This window comes from Sebastes umbrosus, chromosome 11, assembly GCF_015220745.1.
Source record: "Sebastes umbrosus isolate fSebUmb1 chromosome 11, fSebUmb1.pri, whole genome shotgun sequence".
NCBI lineage: Eukaryota > Metazoa > Chordata > Actinopteri > Perciformes > Sebastidae > Sebastes > Sebastes umbrosus.
In genome coordinates, this window is record NC_051279.1 from 13750099 (window position 1) to 13769609 (window position 19511).

Genomic DNA, 19511 nt, shown 5'->3' on the forward strand with positions numbered 1-19511 from the left:
TTTAATATATATATTCTACATAGAAACGTTGTGTAAGGATTATTATTTTAATTTTAAGCTTTTTGGTTTTGGCATTTATCAAATTTAATATATATATATATAGACACATTGTGTAGGGGTTATTATTAGCTTTTTGGTTCGGGCATTTATCAAATAAAATATATATTTTTAATATATATTTATTATTTGAATTTTAAGCTTTTTGGTTTTGGCATTTATCAAATAAAATCTATTTTTAATATATATATATATATATATATATATATATATATATATATAAAAATATAAATTTTGTGTGTAGGGGTTATTATTTTAATTTTAAGCTTTTTGGTTTTGGCATTTATCAACAAAAAAAAAATATATATATATATATATATATATTCTACATAGACACATTATTTAGGGGTTATTATTTTAATTTTAAACTTTTTGGTTTTGGCATTTATCAAATTAAAAAAAAAATATATATATATATATATATATATATTATAGATATTGTTCTCATAGCTAATGGTTGTACTTGTGGGGCTGACAGGTAGGCTATCAGTAGCAGAACAACCCAGCATGATATAAAGTGTAGCAAACCAGTTAACTAGTTAGTGCATGATAATGTGTGAAGATTAACCTTCATACTAGTGTCAGGCTGCCCCCTGGTGGAGACACACAGGAACTACATTTATTAATTAAAGGTCCTCTCCAGACATTATATATAAAAATTACCTTCAATAGTCTAATAATGATTTGTCTTATATGATTTACCAAAAAAAGTTCAGTTACCCAGTTAAACATTATTGAAATTCTATTCTTATCGACAAACCTTTAATATGAAAATATTTAATTATTATTATAATATTTTATTTCATTTATAATTAATTTTAAAAAATAAAATAATAACTCCTACACAATGTGTCTATGTAGAATATTCTACATAGACACATTGTGTAGGGGTTATTATTATTATTATTTTTGAATAAAAATTAGTGATTGTATTTATTTTCAACAAGGTATGTGGGCTTCTCGTTATGAGAAACCTGCTAGAGAAATTTCTAAAGAGCAAATAGACATAGACATAATGACAGTATATGTACACTGAATACATACCCTACTGTTATGGTGTCATGTTGTAGCCACTTAAAACTAACATAATAACAACAATAACCGTAAAGGTCGAGTGTATATTTATGATAAACATCACCTAAACTAACTAACTAACTAACTATATATATATATTCTACATAGACACATTGTGTAAGGGTTATTATTTTAATTTTAAGCTTTCTGGTTTTGGCATTTATCAAGTAAAATATATATTTTTAATAGTTCTTGAAAGAAAGAAAAAAAAACGTTGACCCTAACCCTGAACTACTTTTACTCCACTACATTTCAAGAGGGCATATTGTTGACTACTCTTTACTCCTTTACATTTATATAACTGCTATGATTGTTTTGTTATGTAGTGATGTTACGTGCTGTGTTGAGGCTTCGGAGCGTGTGTCGAGTGATCCAGGGAGTTTTCCGCGATGCGCGTATCGAGCTTTGTATCGTTTCAGACCAATGACGTCATTGATGACGTCCGAAGCCTCGCTGCACGGCCATACCGCTGACTGGTTCAGGAGGTGGTTCAGATCTTCACTGGTTGAACCAATGCCACTTCCCAGAAGTGACAAAGAACACTAATATTACCCGTCCTGCCATTATTATATTATATTACACTACACTTCAATACATTATTGACCAAAGGATTGGTTTACACAAATAAGATGCATTACTCACAAAACAATTACAGTTTATTATACATGTATGTTATATACTCATAATATACTTACTAGAAAATAGACATTATATTATATATTATATAGATATAAATGGATTACATGGTAGTATATATTTTTTTCATTGTTTATAGTCATTCCCAGCCACAGCCTTTCACAGCCTTCACAGCCTTTACTGACGCAAAATACAGTATATCACAGATCTGTGGTCCCAGTAGACCACTTACACTTACACACCAAAAACTGACAATAACCTGATATTTTCAGCTGGAATTTCATTCATTCATTCATTCTCATTGTGCAATATCATTTTCCACTTGTGCAATTTTGTTAATAGTCTGTTTATTGTCAATACTGTATATACTGCTCCTATTTTTATATTTCCTTCTATTTAAATGCTTCATATTTTGTTACACTTTGTTTAGCTCTTTTTTTAACTGTGTTAGCTGATGCATCTTGTTTTTTGCACTATCCCCTTTGCTGCTGTACACTGCAAATTTCCCCACTGCGGGACTAATAAAGGAATATCTTATCTTATCTTATCACATGGTTAAGATCATATCTGCCTGTTTTACACTCTTTGGTCACCAGGTGGTTTCGTGCAACATGAAGCCTCGAGAAATGAACCTTTTTCCCAACCAATTTGCTGGAAAGCTTCAATGCTTCATGGAGCTTCAACTCGCCATCACTAGTTTTTTGCAGGTAAAGATTTTATATAGAAGGCATACTATCGACTCCTAAATTATAATGCTATAGACTAAAAACTCCTACAAAACAACAAACTTCAAATGAGCTACTAGAAACTCATCAGCTCTAGATAATAATAATTTTAAATGCCATTAAAGCAGATATATTAGAGATTGTTTTTCTTTTCAACAAGTTGTGTGGGCTTCTCGTTATGAGAAACCTGCTAGAGAAATTTCTAAAGAGCAAATAGATTCCTGTCTGTTTGGCTGTACTATTACAGTATCTATACACTGAATACATGCCCTACTGTTATGGTGTCAAGTTTAAAGCCAGTTAAAACGAACACAGTAACAACAATAACAGTGAAAGCCGAATGTATATTCATGACAAACTTCACCAAAACTAATCAAAATTCAACTTTATGCATGTAAGAACAATATGTTTACCGCAGTGCATGCTGGGTATATAAACCAAGGCTGAATATCCTCCAATCAGAGAGCTTCAAACTAGGCCAGGAAGCACAAAGGGGGCGGGACTTATGACGTATCAGCCAATGAAATGGCTGATACAACCCCCACCCCGAAAATAAGAAGACAAAAACAGTTTTATGTGTATTTTGAAAATTTTTATATTTTTGCAACATTTCTTATTTTAATCAGATTGGGTTCTCATGGTATGGAGCTCAAATTTGCAGAAGTAAACAGTCCAGAAATGCATTAGGCTCTGCTGGAAAATGTGTACGGATCCTTCTAAAATACTCAATTACAAGTAAAAGTCCTGAATTCAAATTGTAAAAGTACAGTATTATCAGCAAAATGTACTTAAAAGTATCAAAAGTACTCATTAATCATAATGGCTCCTTTCACAGTGATTATAATATAATTATATCATAGTGATTTTATCACTAACGAATAAATGTAAGAGCATTTTAATGTTGTAGTTTGTCAATGTGGAGCCAATTTTAGATCATTTGTATACTACTGGGTAGATGGGTGATAAAGTATTGCGCATGTATAGGCTACTAGTAACTGTAAGTGCCAAATAAACGTAGTGGAGTAAAATGTACAATATTGAATACTGAAATGAAATAAGATAAGATATTCATTTATTAGTCCCACAGTGGGGAAATTTGCAGTGTACAGCAGCAAAGGGGATAGTGCAAAAAACAAGATGCATCAGCTAACACAGTAAAAAAAAAGAGCTTAACAGAGTGTAACAAAATACGAACCATTTAGATAGAAGGAAGTATAAAAACAGGAGCAGTATATACAGTATTGACAATAAACAGACTACTAAATTGCACAAGTGGAAAATGATATTGCACAGTATGAATAACACCTGAGTAGTAATAATGATAATGATATATATAACCTGTTATATTATAACAGGTTTAATATAGACTCTGGTAACCCCAAGATATAGTTACAATTTGAATGTCAGTCTTGACTCTGCTTGACCTTTACTTTGGTCAAATCATGTGTGCACATGAGGGCATTTATTGTGAGTTTCATAATACAATTTGTTATTTGAGTGGTTAGTAGTATATTGATGTAGCCTATTTGGTTGGATGGACACATATTATGGAGTAATAATATAAAGTAGCATAAAATGGATATACTCAAGTGCATTACAAGTATGTCAGAATTGTACCTAAATACAGTACTTGAGTAAATGTACTTTCATACATCCCACCACATGCATTTGGCAAAACATCTTGTTGTTTTATATGTACTATTTGTGTCATTTTGTCTACGAAATGCTATAAATGCACAATACACTAGGATATGATAGTAGCCTACGTGTTTGCCTCAGGGCCTCCCTTTAAGAGGTTTGTCCTTTGGGAAGGTTTTACACACACAGCACTTGAAGGCAGCATGACATCTTGCTCTTCCCCTTCCTCAAAATCCAACTACGTGCTCCTCTCACAAGAGAAAATATTGTGTTTGGTATTAACATGAAGGACATTAAGAGTGACTCCATATTGAACAATCTGATACTGCTGGCAATTTTTGTCATCCATGCATCCAAATGGAGGAAAATGAAACCCCTATTTTCCCAAAAGGGACCTTGTGGACAATCATCTCAGTGCTTTAAGACTAATGAATGGACAACATGCAAAGTGTCTCCTCAGAGCTTTTGAAGAACTGAACATATATGATGATGACCCCTAGAGCTATTATGGAAGAGTGCAATTTTATTATTTATTTATTTATGCATTTCTTTTTTTGTTCCTTTGATTATTTTCTACCCTCTTTTATTTTTATTATATTATTTTTTATAATTTAAGTTATCTTCCCTATCCAATTGTGCCTTGTGTGTTAGAAGTATTGAGAAAAAAAAAATGGGGTCGTGTCTAAAAGGTAACCTGAAAATTGCGAAATTTGATCCGAAATCTGCAAAAACTCTCGCGAGATACGCTTCCTGGCGTCCTATCATAACCTTTACTAATATCGCGAGAGTTTCCCCCAACCCGCTGGTTCCCTTCTAGACCACGTAGCTCAAGACGCGTTTAGGGGCGTGTCGCCACAAACCAATGGCGCTGACAGAGAGGTGGAGTTAACTTTTCCCCTGTAGATAAATACTCTAAGCTGCTCTCTGACATCCGCTCTCTTACCCCAGAGAAGGTAGGCCCTGGTACCGTTTTCATTCAAAGCAAACTCCCCTAAAACAAAACAGCAATCATGAGCAGAAAGTTCTTCGTCGGTGGAAACTGGAAGCTGAATGGAGACAAGAAGAGTCTCGGGGAGCTGGCGCAGACCATGAACGCAGCCAAGGTGGACCCCAATGTCGGTACGTTACAACAGCCTTTACAACCAAAATCTCCTTTTAAACATTCACTATTTCACCCACTTGTTATCTGATTATCACGACCACATGTTCAGCAATGTTAGTTAACGTTAACGTTATTTGTTTGTGTGTCATTTCCTTATTATTTGTTATGTCACAACCGAGTCATTCAGACACAAAATGGCTCGTTATGACACCAGTAGCATCACAGAGCTTCGTTTTATGAACCTTTTGAACGCTACATTCAGTTTTAACGCTACATTCAGTGTTTGCTGTGTGTTTTCCAGGTTTTAACCGAGCTAACAGTAAACCTCAGACAGACAGACATGTATGAATAAAGGGTGGGATGGTGGGATTTGCAGTAATGTCGGTGGTGGGTGTGCGTTTGCAGCAGCACGTAGTCCAGCAGCCTGGTCGGCCTTCACTGTGGTGCATTCAAGTGTCGTTAGTGAGTCACTCCTTTTTCATCTGCAAACCAGAAATACAGTGAACTTGAGTTTTTTATTTATTTACTTTTATTTTGTTTTATTTATTTATTTTTATTGAAGATAATTAATTTACAAACATTAAGGCATTGTAATCTAAACTCAATACTTATAACATACATAGCACAATTGGATAGGAAAGATAACTTTAATTAATAACAAAAATAAAAGAGGGAAGAAAATAATTAAAGGAACAAAAAAAGAAATGCATAAATAATAATAAGACTGCACTCTTCCACAGTAGCTAAAGGGGTCATCATCATATATGTTCAGTTCTTCATAAGCTCTGAGGAGACACCTTGCATGTTGTCCATTCATTAGTCTTAAAGCACTGAGATGATTGTCCACAAGGTCCCTTTTGGGAAAATAGGGGTTTCATTTTCTTCCATTTGGATGCATGGATGAAAAAGTTTGCCAGCAGTATCAGATTGTTCAATATCAAGTCACTCTTAATGTCCTTCATGTTAATACCAAACACTATATTTTCTCTTGTGAGAGGAGCACGTAGTTGGATTTTGGTTGACAGCCAGTCCTGCAAATCTTCCCAGAATGCCACAGAATATATACAGTGGAAAAACAGACTATCAGTAGTTTCAATCTCAGCCTCACAAAAGTTGCAGTTATTGTGATCAACATTAAATCTCAGTCTTAGCAATTCAGTTACCTGTTGAGGCAGTTTACACGAGGAGTACCACATAAAACACTGATAAGTGTGTTTTTCAGTTGTTTATTTGTGTCATCTACGGTTTTTCCTGCATGACAGACATGCAAACAGATATAGACATGTTGCTGTCTGCTTTATCATGACATTACTCAGGTTTTTCATTCAATGCATGATAGAAATTAAAACAAGCAGGGAGACGTTGACTGTGTCTAGGCTTGTTTCCGCTGTCATCCAGCCAGTTGTGCTCCTCCTCCTGCAAAACTGGTGTTATGCAACTGTAATGTTGTGTATACTGTCTACCAGCCACAGGAGCAAACTGCCTCTCTATTCAGACTACCACAGCTCAGACTATCCTTGGACCTTGCTCTATTAATGTACCCGCCCCCTAACAGCACCAGCAGCAGACTTTTCCCATTGGCTTCTTTTAAAGTCAAAGTTCAGCTGTTTCCTCCCCCAGAATGATTTTCCTTCACATGTTGGATATTTAAACTCTGGTTCTTTCTATTTGACCCCTTTGAACTCATGACTTTTCTGTGACCTCTGCAGAATGCGGCCATGATGTAGGCGACCTTTAGGAGGCTGAACTCAGACCTTTAATGCAGAGAGGCCTGGCCATGGCCACGGAGAAAAATGACCTTTACCCAACCAATAATAACAGGTTTAATATAGACTCTGGTAACCTTAAGATATAGTTACAATTTGAATGTCAGTCTTGACTTTACTGTACTTTGCTTGACCCTTTACTTTGGTGAAGTCATGTGTGCACATGATGGCATTTATCATGAGTTTCATAATACAATTTGTCATTTGAGTAGTTAGTAGTACAAAAGTATATTGATGTAGCCTATTTGGTTGGATGGACACATCTGGTGCTAGTGTTTTGATTTAAGTGGTGCTGCAAAGAGCATACTGATGTGAAGAAGCCTTTAACAGCATCTGAAAACACTAATAACTTGTATTTAATTGTTGCATGCTGATATAAATTGTTGTCCATTTAAAGGGGACATATCATGCTCATTTCCAGGTTGTATTTTGGCTTCCTACTAGAACATGTTTACATGCTTTAATGTTCATTAATTTTTCTCATACTGTCTGTCTGAATATACCTGTATTCACCCTCTGTCTGAAACGCTCCGTTTTAGCACCTGTCTTCTGAGGTAGTTCTCAAGTTGGGGGTGATGTATTCTAATTGCCTGCATGAATCACATGTTTTCTGATCTAGACAGCCCGCAAACAAACTGACTGGGTTGTCTTATTTCACAGTTTGTGGGTTGGTAGGCACTCCAGATACCCAAATGTATGAGCACAAGCACACAAAGAGTGAATTGTTCTTGTCTCCTTTAAGGCCTATCAGTCACCTTGAGGAGTGATGCCATTATCCAGTCCTGTGTTTTTTCATTTTGGTGGTGGTTGACCCTTTTGTTTGCCTTTTTAAAACGTCATGTTAGAAAAGACTGATCTGAATGTGTTTCTTTAATCCCCATGGTGTTGAAATGCTGTGAGAAGAAGTGCATATATACTGTGCGTTCCAATACCCATAACTACCATACTATTTAGTATGCCAGAAAAATATTCAGTATGTCCCAATACATAGTATGCCAAATGCAGTATGCCAAAAATACCAAGATGTCCTACTACATCTGGGCACATTTTGCAGTATGCAAGCCAGCATGCTTTTCTGGCCCATAATCCTCTGCGCAGCGGATATATGAGCAGGAGTCAAAGTTCATGGCACAATGTTAGGATGAAGTAGTATGTCCCATTGGTAAGCATACTGCATGCAACAGTACGTACTTTGTAAGGGCTGCTGCAGTATGTACTAAAAGTAAAAAGAAAAAGTGATTTGTGATTTGGAACGTAGCCATAGTCTTGTACTTGGCAGCAGTTCAGGGTGTTTGTCCAGTTATACAGGCTGTCCTCTAACTGACAGACCCGTGTTCAAGCCCACATATTGGCTCACTGTTGAAGTGTCTTTAATGTAAGCAGGGCCTGAAATCCCTCTCTCTTTTGTGATATCTTCTCTAACATACCAAAAGTAAATCCCAATCTTCTGTCACATCATTGACATCAAGGAAGTGTCTTGATATTTGGTTTAATACCACATGCACTACATAAAAAGTATTGTTTTCTTTCTTCTGTGCTCACAGAGGTGGTGTGCGGTGCTCCTACAATCTACCTGGACTTCGCCAGGACTAAGCTGGACGCCAAGTTCGGCGTTGCTGCTCAGAACTGCTACAAAGTCGCCAAGGGTGCCTTCACTGGGGAGACCAGGTACGTCATCATGTGTCCATCAGAGGAGAAGCAAATAAAGATGGTTGGATGAAACAACATGAATCCTCTGGGTTATTAAGTTAGATCACAAATGTAAAACCTTGTTAATGTTTCATGTCACTTTATTAAAACAGTTTTTAAATGGAGCATATTTGATTATTGTGTGTTTATTGTGTGAACATCTATGTTCAGCCCTGCGATGATCAAGGACTGCGGAGTGAACTGGGTGATCCTGGGACACTCTGAGAGGCGCCACGTCTTCGGAGAGAGTGATGAGGTAATTCTGGATAATCTTATCTTCTTTCACTTTGCGCCAGCTTTATTGTTGTCTGTAATGATGAGGAGCGCTAAATGGGGAAGAGCTGCGTCTATTATACATGAGTAGGATACACACAACCATTCCTCTTCGTGTACACTGTGTGATTAGATGCTTGTGTGTGTGTTGTGTTATAGCTCATCGGTCAGAAGACAGCCCACGCTCTGGAGAGTGGTCTCGGTGTCATCGCCTGCATCGGCGAGAAGCTGGACGAGAGGGAGGGCGGCATCACCGAGAAGGTCGTCTTTGCTCAGACCAAGTTCATCGCAGGTATGTGACCCCTGACGATCCCAACGTAGAGTTTAGAGTCCAAATGTTGCAACACACACTTCAGGGAAAGTTTGTGCAAGCTGGCGGAAATCAAAAAACTTGCGAAATAGAAATTCCAGTCTTATCACACGTCTCTTTCACAGACAATGTAAAGGACTGGAGCAAAGTCGTGCTCGCTTATGAGCCTGTGTGGGCCATTGGCACCGGCAAGACTGCTTCCCCACAGCAGGTAAATATAAGCAAGCACTGAAAATGATTAGTGCAATCTCTTCCCATAGCTCGTCATAATGTGTCTGTTTCCTGTATGATATCTCAGGCTCAGGAAGTTCATGAGAAGCTGAGGGGGTGGATGAAGACCAACGTGTCTGAGGCTGTAGCCAACTCCGTGAGGATCATCTATGGAGGTCAGTCGGTGTGACGAGATGGTGCCTGTCGTCGTATTCTCATCTTATCATATCCCACATTCTCATGAATCTCTTCTTCTTCTCAGGCTCTGTGACCGGTGCTACCTGCAAAGAACTTGCCTCCCAGAAGGATGTTGACGGTTTCCTCGTCGGCGGAGCCTCACTCAAGCCAGAGTTTGTCGAAATCATCAACGCCAAGGTATAAAAACCCGGGCGGCTGCGATGTGACCACGTCCAGATCAGAGGCCAGCTCCATTCAGACGATCCAGTTCCATCATCCTTCACTCTCAGCACTTAGTCCTGTTCCCCTTTTTATTCAAACGTATTTGTGTAATAATGTCATTCCCTCCTTTTCCTTTGTATTTTTTTTCATCATGAAGAAAAGGGACAGGTTGACACATGCACTGTACCGCACTGAAAAGTCCACTGAGAACGGCCTGTGTGCATACTAACTTCCACACCAAGTGCTCAAGCTATAAAGACAGGCAGTCACACCTTGAGGTGGACGGCCAGTCCACGCCTTTACTTGAAAAGTTTACCAACTTCTTTTGTGTAAACAGTGTCACAGCTCTTTGTCAATCCGATGTATTTGTCTTTTTAATACCGACGTTTCTTCTGTGCAATTATGATGTTCTGTGGCTTTTCCCTCCCTGTAGACGTGCATGAGGATCCGCTCTCTCTCGTTGGCGGTTTAGCCAAGATGGAAGCGTCCATTACATGTTAATCATATTGTATCATGGCCGATGGGTATAAGGGTGGGAAGGCTGTAAGGAAACATTATAATAAACCGTTTAGAGACTGTTTTAGTGTGTTGTGTCTTGTTTTGCTTTTTTTTTATGAGGTTTATCCCAAAGTCCCTATATCTTATAGCGATACCTACTTGTGTCTGTATATATAAACCAATAGGTTTCAAAACCTGCTGTGTGTTCACATACAGACGATAGTGGTACTCTCTCAATGGCAGCGGAGAGAGTATCTCATTACAGAAGTGACCTCCTGTTAAGACAATGCCATGCAGAGAAGCATTTGACTGCTATTTTTATCCCGGCACTGAACTAAAACAGACACACAGCAGTTAGAGACTCGTGTATCGGGAGGAAATTGTAGCTTTGCCAAATACAAACATGCATACAGAAGCTAATGTTCATTAGACTGTAAAATAAAGCCCGAAGCACACTGAGCATTTTGGTCACCACATGTTAAATCTAAATATAGTGCTCTCAGATTTTCACCTGGCTGGTTTCTAACTTGTAACACTATACTTCTCTCTCTCTGATGCACCCGGCACTTTCATCGTACTGGACCCAGACTGCTGCACTGACAGCAGAAACAGTCTTGGAGCTCAGATTCAGGTCAAAATTTCATCACAATCTGCTAGTCTGTCTTCAGCAAATACTTAGTTTGAACCAAATATTTGCGCGTCCCAGTGTCTTTGTCTTCTTTATATTCTCACTGTGTTGAAACAGCCACAGGACTGAACCACTTACACAATAACCACAATGCTGTAGGTACAGTATGTACAGGAGGACAAAATAACAAGAATGTATAATATGATTTAATTCAATGCAATAGCTGTTTTAAAAATAGGAATATAATTTTTTTCACATATAAACGGGAACATAACAATACATGTTATACTGTTATATTAAATATAACATGAAAAAGTATTGTGTTAATGTACTGCACTGCATTACATTATAAGGCAGAGGTTTTCAAAGTGGGAGGCTGTCCTCCCCAAGGGGGCTCCGAACAGTTTCAGGGGAGGCTCAGTAAATGGAAGTGAAAAATATTATATTTGCTTATCAAAAGAAAATCACATGTTATAGACTAATGTGTGTGATTTGGTTGGAGATACTTCAGAGATTCATATTCAGATTTATTGTTTTTCCCAGAGTCAGAAACTAATAAATACCTTAGGACAGACATTTTTTATGTATTTGGTCATGCTGAGTCAAACAGCAATATTAAAGGTCCCATATTCTAAAAAGTGACATTTCATGAGTTATATATTCTTCAGCAGGTTTAAGTTCTATATAAACACTGTGAAAGTATCGAAACACTCAATCCACAGAGAAATACATACAGCCCGTATTCAGAAACTCATTCAGAAATGTGTCCCAGTTTATTTCCCATTGCAGTGTATATGTGAATGTCATCAGCTGACAGGAAGTAAACCTGGACCCAAGCTGTTGCCTAGCAACGCAATTCCAAATTGAAATGTACAAAAACGGAGCGTTTCAGACAGAGGGTGAACACAGGTATATTCAAGCAGACAGCATGAGGAAAATAAAGGATTTTTTTAAACATTAAAGTATGTAAACCTGTTCTAGTAGAAACCCCACATACAAATATGAACCTGAAAATGAGCACGATATGTCTCCTTTAAGCTATTTTGGCACAATTGTTGAGTGTCTATGGCAGGGGTCAGCAACCTGAGGCTCCGGAGCCACATGTGGCTCTTCAGCCCCTCTCCAGTGGCTCCCTGTGGATTTATAAAAATGGAAATGAATAACTGTTTATTGTTTACATTTTCATTTTTATTTATCATTGTTGTAGGTCTATGGTACGACGGAGTATTAGGGTCACATTGAGGGAAAAAAAATTAATCTGAGATTTCGAGAATAAAGTCATAATATTATGAGAATAAAGTCAAAATACAAAGTAGTAGTTTTACGTGTTATTTTCTTTTTTTCTCGTTATATTATGAGAATAAAGTCATAATATTTTCTCGTAAATTGATGACTTTATTCTCATAATATTATGACTTTTTTCTCATAATATTATGACTTTATACTTGTAAATTTATGACTTTATTCTGTAAATCTCAGATGTTTTTTTACATATAGGGCATCCAGGAATTGAGCAAAAAATAAGCAAACTAAAATCTCAGACTTTGAAAACCCCTGTTCCTGTTATTTTGTCCACCCCCCCTCTGCACCCCGGTGCAGCAGGAGGCGGTAGAGCCCCACATTGAACCTCTGAGCAGCTCAGTCTCATGTCCGTGTTTACAAGCGAAGCGTGACGTTTCAGGGACTCACTAGAAAACGTCTCCAGGCGCAACTAAACGCTACAAATTCTATGTATAAACGTGCAAAAAAATGCAGTCACTGAAAGCTTTCCTCAGCGAGAGACTGACAGCAGCAGCCGAGGAGATCTTTGGAGCTGTGGAGAAGACAATAGCAGAGTACAAAGAGGAGATTTCTCGTTCAAAAGATTTAGAAATCAGTCGTCTCAGGATGCAGCTGAAGCTCCTCAAGTCAGGTTGGTTTGAATGGAAGCTGAATGAAACCTCATGCAGCTTTGTGTTATTGTTTTTTTAGATTATTTGCATGATTGTTATCATTTGTGTTTTACCTCTAGAGCCACGGTTGGATAGATGCCTGGGAGCCCAGCTGCAGCAGCTCACCCATCATCATCACCACCACCACCCTCCTCCTCCTCCTCCTCCTCCTCAGCAGCAGCAGCATCAGTCAGTCCCTGCAGTGGAGCCTCCTGAGTCCCAGCCCTGTGAGGAGGATGGAGGCAGCAGCATGGACCAGGAGCATCCAGAGCCCTCTCAGGTGAAGAAGGAGCAGCAGCAGATGAAGAGCCACAGGGATTTCTGGATGTCTCACGATGCAGAGCAGCTGGAAAGCCTGGAATCGGACATCAAGGACTTCATCTCGTCTCCTTCCAGCCTGAAAGGAAGCCTGCATGACCCCACTTTGCCCTTCCATCCCTACCACAACAACCACGGCGAGGACAGCAGAGAGAAACCCTACTGCTGCTCAGTTTGTGAAAAGCGTTTCAGTAACTGCTCCCACCTGGCAGCTCACATCAGGACACACACAGGGGAGAGGCCTTACAGATGTGAGATATGCAGAAAGACTTTTATCACAACGAGCGCTCTGAACAGACACCAGACGATCCACACTGAAGGGAAACACTTTGTCTGCAATTACTGTGGCAAATCCTTCAAATGGATGGAGTCTCTTGGTCGGCACATGAGAAGTGTGCATAAGAGAGAGAATATGCCTGTATGACTCTGAAATAATGTCCAATAGATTAGTGTTATGTTGTTACTGTTACGTTAGTCATCTATGATTTATAAAAACACTCGAACAAAGAATGTAATTTTTTTTATGTTTAGTCGTACGTTATGTTGTGCATGGACCTCATTAAGCCAAGTAAGCCAGTAAATGATGTGCAAATGGATTGTAAAAAATACATGCACAGATGTAGTGTTTTATAAATATATGATGGTAAATGTATTCTTACAGAATAAAATGTAAATACTCTTTGTTTGGTATTTGGTATAATTGCAGCTTTCTGCTGCAGGAGCATATAAGAAAAGGGAAGTTGCACAGTACTCCAGTAGGTGGCAGTAACAGCATTTCATTCACAATTTCACATCAATCTACAGTATCTGGCAGTGTTCAGACTCTAGTGTCTAATGTACTGAGTGTGTACTTCTTTTCTGGGAACTGACAGTGCTCTCAGCCTGTAGCCTTCGTACAGTCAACATATTCAAAATATGACGGGTGGAAACCTGTTATTCCTATAGTGGTGGAAAGCAAGTACTGTACTTTACAATTTTGAGATACTTTACTCGAGTATTTCCATTTTTCCGCTACTTTATACTTCTACTCCGTTACATTCAGAGGGAAATATTGTACTTTTTATGCCATTATATTGATTTTACAGCTATAGTTACTTTACAGATTCAGATTATTGATACAAAAAATATAATGAACAAATGATAATAATAATAATAATAAATAAATAAATAATGCCGTATATTAAATATTTAAAACTAGCTCCACTTTAACCAGCTGCAGCATTAAATGGGACATATTATGCTCATTTCCAGGTTCATACTTGTACTCTGGGGTTCTACTAGAACATATTTACATACTTTAATGTTAAAAAAACACAATATATTTCTCACACTGTGTCTGAATATACCTGTGTTCACCCTCACCCCTCACCCAGTTTTAGCGCCTGTCTCTTTAAGCACCCCTCCAAATAAAGCCTAGTCTGCTCTGACCAACACGTTCTCATCCCAACTCGTCACATATCGCCGCCTTGTCACGGCCATTGATGTCACTTTATTTTCGGCATCAAAACCACTATAGTTAGGTTTAGGAAAGAACAACATGGTTGGGCTTAAAACTACTACGTTTGTACCGTGCAAATGACACTGAATGCTATGAACATGGGACACGAACGCACAGCTGATTGTAGCGTGTAAGTGAAGCTTAACGCTTGGGAATGCGCGGGACACGAACAGCGGTCTCCTGGATAAAAGCCTTGTGTTTGTTCGACCCGCCCGCCTGGTGTGTGTCTTTTCTCTCTTTAAACTACGTCACCACACTCCTGGCTAACTTTCTCAGAGCGTGGAACGCCCAGTGCGCTAAAGGGTGATTTGTGGACGGCTGTGACAAAGTGGCGATATTTGACGTCCTGGGAATGAGAACTGGTTTGATTGGCTTGCGAGAAAAATATGGTGCACCTTTGCAAAGGTAGTTCTCAAGTTGTGGGAGGTATATTCTAATGAGCCTGCATGTGACATAGGAAGGGGAGCCAAATCTGAACTGCTTGTTGAATCACATGTTTTCTGATCTAGACAGCCCACAAAAAAACTGACTGGGTTGTCTTATTTAACAGTTTGTGGTTTGGTAGACACTCCAAATGTATATGTGCACCAGCACTGACAAAGTGAGTTCATGATATGTCCCCTTTAAAGTGATGCTTACATGTTAATGCATCAATAATTATGATTCTGCTCTGGTTTCGGGGTCCTGGTATTGTGCATGCTACCTCACCGTCATGCCTTATTGTAACACTTAGTAACACCTGTTATTTTCCTTCTGACAAGTCTGCCAGAAAGAACAGTCTCATGTACTTCCAACTTTATAGCAACAATGTGGGAAAGCCCTTACCTGTTTCAGAATGACAATAGCCAGGTGCATAAAATGAAGATGCTTTTCTATGTTGTGGTTGACTGACCTCAACACCATCCGACACCTTTGGGACGAACTGGAACGCCGACTGCGTACAAGGCCTTATCGCCCAACATCAATGTCCTAATGCTCTTGTGGCTGAATGGCAGCAAATCCCTGCGACCAGGTTCCCAAAGGTCTTGTGCAAAGCTCTTTTTTTTATAGGAGAGTAGCTGCTGTTGCAGCATATCAAAGCTCATGGTTTTGGGATAAGATATTCAGGGGTCTAATGTTCAGGTGTCCACACACTTTTGGCCACCGCAGTGTGTTAGGCACAAGCTAACTTGGGATGTTGTTCTGGTTCACACAAGAAACGTGCACACACTTCCCTCGTCAGGGTCATCCCCCCGTTATGTCCTCTCTATTCGGGGGTGAAATTGGGATTCATAATGTGGGGAGCTGTGAGTCACAGAGTGCATATACTGTACAGTACACATGAGCAGCAGCAGTGGTAGAGTTCAATGTTTTGTGTTGTGAATAATAGACACAAGTCTTTAAAGTATTAAAGTTCATGTTGAGAAATACAGAGGTTCAAGGAGCTAACACAGACTTTTCAATAGTCTTTTTCAGTTCATACATTTCTTTTTATTCACGTTAGTTTGATGAGAAAAAGACTTTAAATGCCGATAATAACTGTGCTGAGTGGCCAGAGCCTGTCCTTCATTCATGTCTCAAAGCTGTAGAACATTTTGATGAACTGGATTATTATTTCAGGGTACACTCACTCATTTATTGGAGAGAGATTTTTTCTGAGTGCTCTCATGTGCACGCAGGCGCTCTCTGCAGTAAACCACTTACTACAAGTGTAGGCAATTAAAATGATGACACAAAATCTTCTCTGAAATTGAAAATCTGGATTAAAATAAAGATGAATTATGTGCTGATAGCAGATTTCACCCCTGGTTATACAGTGAAGTTACAGTAAGTGACTACATAAGTGTCTCTATACTTTCTCGGCCCAACCTTATTATATAGTTTTACAACCCAGTCTGCATCTTCTCTGCTGTTTGGTAGACTGTTTCAGAAAATACCAGAGATTTAGACTGAATCTCCAAAAAGAGCAATGTGCTTCCCATTAGCTCTGTGGCCAAAGGGCTCCCTCGCTCTTTGTTTCCTTCAAATGGTTACACAATGTTTCAGGTATCAGAGGAAACAAATATATGAACTGAAAACATCCTACCGACATCTGAAAAAAGCAAATATGGCTTGAATTGTTGGTTTGTCATTTTCTTTGGTATAGGTCTCATTTGATTGTCATTATTCCAACACACCAATAATGGGTAACAACAAACCTGCGTGATTGATTCGTTTTTATCATACGTTATTCTATAAATATATAAAAACATCCTGTGGTTTAATGCAAAACTCATTTCAAATCTTGATCTTGTGATTGTTTGAATCCTCCTTCTTGAAAGTATATTAATGAAATAGTTCTCATTTGGACCGCAGTGTGAATAAATATATCAGCATCAAAAGTCTTCTTTCCACTTCTTTATATGTGCTTCTGTCATTCTCAGCACAAATCCATCTGCAAACCATGCTATCAAAATATTCAATTTCATAAATATTTCATGTCCGACGACTCAAACAAACCCAACATCGCGTCTGGTCCAACAGAAGCTTTACCACAATTAATGATCATCACAGTAATGGAGTTTCTTTTTTGCCAACAATACCACTGTGTTCTATTTCTGTCAGTGTGGGCACTTTACAAACCAGCTCTCTAATTCCTCTAGTTAACCTTGTGATTCAGAATTTATCCTCAGTCTTGATTAAAAAAAAAAAATCTATACAGCTTCACAGAGACTATAAACCCACTGACCTTAAACGAATAATGGGAGCAAGATTTAGGTATGAACGTGACTAGGGGTGTTGCGATATGGTGGTGTTGACAATGACCGCGATATTTAAAAAATTAAATATTGATATCATCATCATCAAATCATGGATTAATATCAATGTTGGATACAACGTAATGTAATGTAATTGCCGTTGACAGTGAAAGCTCTCCATTTTCAGGCCTAGCGGGACCAGTTTTAATCTCGTGGCTGGTTGCCGAGATGGTGAGGATGCTGGCAAACTCCCTGGTGTGTATAGTGGAAGGAGGCAGAGAGCTCTGGTCACCCGCATGTTGTCTACAACCACTTGAAAAAAGGCTCAGCAGTGCCTCAAGATGATCCTGAGGGATCATCTTCTCCAGGCTGGAGTGGAGTGAGCAGGAGGTCAGAAGAGATTGATTGCTCAGGTGAGAGGAGGTGAAAAAGACAACAGACTCTGTTCTCAGCCAGCACTTGTGTCACTTTGCAGGTTGTCTGTTGATGCTGCAGATGAAAGAGATGTTGGAGATGTCACTCATTAACCAGAGTGAGTATCCCTTATGATAGAGGAGGTTAGAAAAAAAGAGTCATGAAAGTGCCCTCTTGGATGCCCCTACGGTAGATAAAATGTGATGAAGTGCCCACTAAGGTCCACTTAAATGGAGAAATATGATAAAGTGCCCTCTAGGTTGGGCGCCTGGTTAGCTCAGTTGGTAGAGCGGGCGCCCATGTAACAAGGCTCAGTCCTGACCGCGGCGGCCCGGGTCCGAATCCGGCCTGTGGCCCTTTCCGCATCCACTCTCTCTCTCTTCCCCCTTTCCAAGACTCTATCCACTGTCCTGTCAATAAAAAATGGAAAATGCCCCCCAAAAAAATAACTTAAAAAAAAAAAAAAAAAAAAGTTACCTCTAGGGTGCCCTTAAATGGAGACAACACAATGAAGTGCCCTAGGGGTGCCCTTAAGTGTAGAGAAATATGATAAAGTGCCCTCTAGGGTGTTCTTCGAGTGGAGAAAACATGATAACGTGCCCTCTAGGGTGCCCTGAAATTGAGAAAACATGATGAAGTGCCCACTTAGGTGCACTTAAATGGAGAAAACATGATAAAGTGCCCTCTAGGGTGCCCTGAAATTGAGAAAACATGATGAAGTGCCCACTTAGGTGCACTTAAATGGAGAAAACATGATAAAGTGCCCTCTAGGGTGCCCTTAAGTGTAGATAAATATGATAAAGTGCCCTCTAGGGTGTCCTTCCAGTGGAGAAAACATGATGGAGTGCCCTCTGGGATGCCCTGAAATGGAGAAACATGATGAAGTGTCCACTAAGGTGCCTTTAAGTGTAGAGAAATATGATAAAGTGCCCTCTAGGGTGACCTAACAGTGGAGAAAACATGATGGAGTACTCTTAAATGGAGAAAACGTGATAAAGTGCCCTGTAGGGTGACCTTAAATGGAGAAAATGCAATGAAGTGCCCTCATGGGTGCCCTTGAATGGAGACAACACAATGAAGTGCCCTCTAGGGTGCCCTTAAGTGTAGAGAAATATGATAAAGGGCCCTCTAGGGTGGCCTTAAATGGAGGAAACATGATAAAGTGCCCTCTAGGGTGCTCTCAAAATGAAGTAGGTACAATGCAGTGCCATAAAGGCTGCCCTAAACGCTGGAAAACTCTCTGGACGCTGGTGCCCTTTTAATTTCTTAAACTCTACCCCCTCAGACAACCTGAGTCCACCACTGCCTCCATGGCATGGGAAACACATTCTGTATATAATTGAATGAGACAAACAGAAGCGCTCTAGTGTGAAACTGCAACAGTAAGAGTGGAGGTGACCGTCTAAAGTCCTAACAGGAGTCCTAACAGTAGTAGGCAAAAATGGACCACAAGCGAAGCCGGGCAGCAGCCACAGTCAGCGTCCAGGCAGAGGGACAGCAGACAGGTGCAATAAAGAGTTAGTGGTGGTCATTAGATAAACTTTATGAAGTTTGACAGCTCCAGCAGGAGGAGAGAGATTGTTGTGGAGCAGATGCGATAGAAAAAGTGTGTTAAAACTGTCCCTCTT

The 19511-nt window shown here is 39.2% G+C and overlaps 2 protein-coding genes and 2 non-coding genes across 4 annotated transcripts; 2 read left to right on the top strand and 2 right to left on the bottom strand.

Moving 5' to 3' along the window:
• Nucleotides 1–1008: 1008 nt before the first annotated feature.
• Nucleotides 1009–1065, bottom strand: LOC119497813. Its single transcript, XR_005208994.1, has one exon. It is a non-coding gene; the product is annotated as a U7 small nuclear RNA (small nuclear RNA).
• Nucleotides 1066–2656: 1591 nt separating this feature from the next.
• LOC119497809 lies at nucleotides 2657–2713 on the bottom strand. Its single transcript, XR_005208990.1, has one exon. It is a non-coding gene; the product is annotated as a U7 small nuclear RNA (small nuclear RNA).
• Nucleotides 2714–5044: 2331 nt separating this feature from the next.
• Nucleotides 5045–10457, top strand: tpi1b (triosephosphate isomerase 1b). The gene is made up of 7 exons (XM_037785198.1): nucleotides 5045–5249; nucleotides 8543–8666; nucleotides 8859–8943; nucleotides 9120–9252; nucleotides 9396–9481; nucleotides 9569–9656; nucleotides 9743–10457. The coding sequence occupies exons 1-7, from the start codon at nucleotides 5141–5143 to the stop codon at nucleotides 9859–9861; spliced, it is 744 nt and encodes a 247-aa protein (XP_037641126.1). The 5' UTR covers nucleotides 5045–5140; the 3' UTR covers nucleotides 9862–10457.
• A 2144-nt stretch (nucleotides 10458–12601) lies between these two features.
• On the top strand, nucleotides 12602–13935 carry LOC119496507 (zinc finger protein 112-like). The gene is made up of 2 exons (XM_037783857.1): nucleotides 12602–12917; nucleotides 13017–13935. Exons 1-2 carry the CDS (start codon nucleotides 12755–12757, stop codon nucleotides 13676–13678), a joined length of 825 nt encoding a protein of 274 aa, XP_037639785.1. The 5' UTR covers nucleotides 12602–12754; the 3' UTR covers nucleotides 13679–13935.
• The last annotated feature ends 5576 nt before the right edge of the window (nucleotides 13936–19511 follow it).